Genomic DNA, 2,742 nt, shown 5'->3' with positions numbered 1-2,742 from the left:
ACAAAAAGCTGGAAGTCAATCTTACATAAATACAGTTTAAAATAGAACTAACTTTAGGGGACCTCCAAGAAGTACTACAGTCTATCCATAGTGACATTCCAGCATGTATAGGCTATGACCCCAGTGTTGTGGCCAGGCATAGGAGTTTACACTACAGAGGGGAATGTCTAATTGGTTGCTTATGTGGCATTGCTCTTCATGCATAGTCCCTGTATTGTGCATAGTTTAATAAATACATAGGAGATGTAGGGGGTTGAGGCATACTGTTGGTGGTGGGTTTACATGGTTTTAATGACATAATGGCCAGGCTAAATTGCCTTTATGTTTCAAAGGGTGGACAATTCTACAGATGTGTCAGCACTGGAGGCTCCTGGGAACACCCCTGAGGCACAGGATGTATGTTTAAGTCTGTGTAGGTGGGATGTGGGTCACAGGGCCCAAGATGGTGTTTGCTTGGTGTCTGTGCAGCACAGCTGTAGTCAATGCTATCTGAAGACGGATGGGGCATATTGAACATGGAGCCATTCTCCAGGTAATTCCCTCCAATGTAACTTTGGCTTCCCTGTAATCCAGGGTTGTCATAGCTTGCCTCCCCATGCATGGAGGGGTGCTCATACTCAGAGCTCATGGGCTGCTGGTGATATCGCTTCTGAGCCGCTGAGTTGTCATACAGAGGTGCAGAATAAGCTGTCAGGCCATACATATTACCAGGACTCTTGTTGTACTCGTTAGCCATGGGCACATCATAGCCACTGTCATCCTCCAGGGTCAGGGGATTGGAGTAAGGTAACAGAGAAGGACTTCTGCTGGGAGACTGTCCTCCTGGAGATGCAGCCCCCCCATTTTTCCCCTTGTGATCCTTCTTATACTTCATCCTTCTATTCTGGAACCAGATCTTGATTTGTCTCTCAGATAGGTTGAGCAGTTTGGCCATTTCCAGCCTCCTTGGACGGCAAAGATAACGATTAAAATGGAATTCCTTCTCCAACTCCACCAGCTGAGAGTTGGTGTAAGCAGTCCGGGCCCTTTTAGATGCAGAACTTATAAAGCTGTTGTCCAGGGAGGTGTCCTCTTCTACAGGAAAAATACAGAATAAAAAAAAAAGTTTTTAGTGTGCAGAAGTGAATGTTCACACATGACAATGACAATAAATGCCGCAGCTCAATAGTCTTTATTGTATTGTAATATATATATATATATATATATATATATATATATATATATATATATATATTAGAGTGGAAGTTATTGTAATATGTTATCAGCCAGGTCCATACTAAACTAGGCTCAGGCAGGACAATATCAGCCCAATCCAACCCTGTCCACAGATCTACATTAACTGCCTAACCAATAATCCGAGAAACTGTCTAGAAACTTAGGACAGAAAAAAACTTTACATGTCTGTGACACAATAACTGAGACATCATTATAATATCTTACAGCAGGAGTCACAAATACATAGATGGAGGATAGATAGATAGATAGATAGATAGATAGATAGATAGATAGATAGACAGATAGATGATAGATAGATAGATAGATAGATAGATAGATAGATAGATATTCATGAACACATGAATATATAAGAAAATATATGAAATGATTGATAGAAAGATAAATAGATAGATAGATATGAAATAGACGTAAAATTATGATCGATAGAGATGATTAATAGACAGATAGATAGATAGATAGATAGATAGATAGATAGATAGATAGTAAAAGATAGTAAATGATTGAAGCTGTAGAAAGATAGCTAGATAGCGAGAGAGAGAGAGAGAGAGAGAGAGAGATCGTTATGCTATAGAAAATTATTGATAGAGATAGATAGATAGATAGATAGATAGATAGATAGATAGATAGATAGACAGACAGACAGACAGACAGATAGATAGGATAACAGGTTTATACACCTTACATATTGCACTACTGCTGTTATGTAACTTGTCCCCATTTATTGTACACCACCACTACATCTATATGTACAGTATAATGTGGCTCTAATGGGGGGGACGGGGACATTGTGTTACCTGTTGGGGGAGGGGTCTGCTTCTTCTGTTTGGAGTTCTGACGTGTTTCCTTCATCCAGGGGAAGATGTGTTTGGGTAGGTTGTTATTCTTGCTGCTTTTCTTGGTGCCAGTGACCTCAGCAGGCTCAGTCCCAGTGCTGGGCTGTGAAGGGCAGCTCTGGGTAGATTTGGGGTTAGGGGACACTGTATTAGGTGACTTAGGTTTCTGGGCTTGTTCTGACACATCAGACAGATGAAAGTTCATGCCCTTCATGGAGTGCTCGTCCTTATTGCCAGTAGAAGTGTTTCCTTGGGGCAGGCAGTAGGATGATTCATAGTCATTGTCATTGGCATAGGTCTGATGCCCCAGGTAACTCATGGCATTTGTGTCCTGGAAGCCACAGCCTGCGAAAGACCCTGAGTTGTCATAGTAAAGTGACTTCTGCATCTTCTCTCTTGTGTTCAGTCTTGGTGAGACAATTGTGAGCAGGTTATCAGAGATCACACTCCAGTGACCCTTGTAGACAATCCTGAGCCTGATCTATAGATAAAGCTCCAGCATCCTAGCTCTATAACACACCAGCTCTTCCTGCAGTCCCAATGTTCAGTAAAGGGCCCCAGACCTGCAGACACACAAAGCAAATACAAGAATTACATTTCCAAAAGAAATCCTAAGAACCACCTTCTGACGTCACTGCACCTACAAGGAAAGTTTGGCTACTTTAAATAAATG

General features: G+C 41.6%; 1 protein-coding gene across 1 annotated transcript; it reads right to left on the bottom strand.

The window, feature by feature from the left end:
* Nucleotides 1–343: 343 nt before the first annotated feature.
* LOC142195800 (homeobox protein Hox-D3-like) lies at nucleotides 344–2,457 on the bottom strand. The gene is made up of 2 exons (XM_075265845.1): nucleotides 2,031–2,457; nucleotides 344–1,074 (listed from the first exon to the last, which is right to left on the bottom strand). Exons 1-2 carry the CDS (start codon nucleotides 2,455–2,457, stop codon nucleotides 344–346), a joined length of 1,158 nt encoding a protein of 385 aa, XP_075121946.1.
* Nucleotides 2,458–2,742: the final 285 nt, after the last annotated feature.

This window comes from Leptodactylus fuscus, chromosome 2, assembly GCF_031893055.1.
Source record: "Leptodactylus fuscus isolate aLepFus1 chromosome 2, aLepFus1.hap2, whole genome shotgun sequence".
NCBI lineage: Eukaryota > Metazoa > Chordata > Amphibia > Anura > Leptodactylidae > Leptodactylus > Leptodactylus fuscus.
The sequence above is the reverse complement of the archived record's forward strand: the minus strand, read 5'-3'. Positions and strand labels throughout refer to the sequence as shown.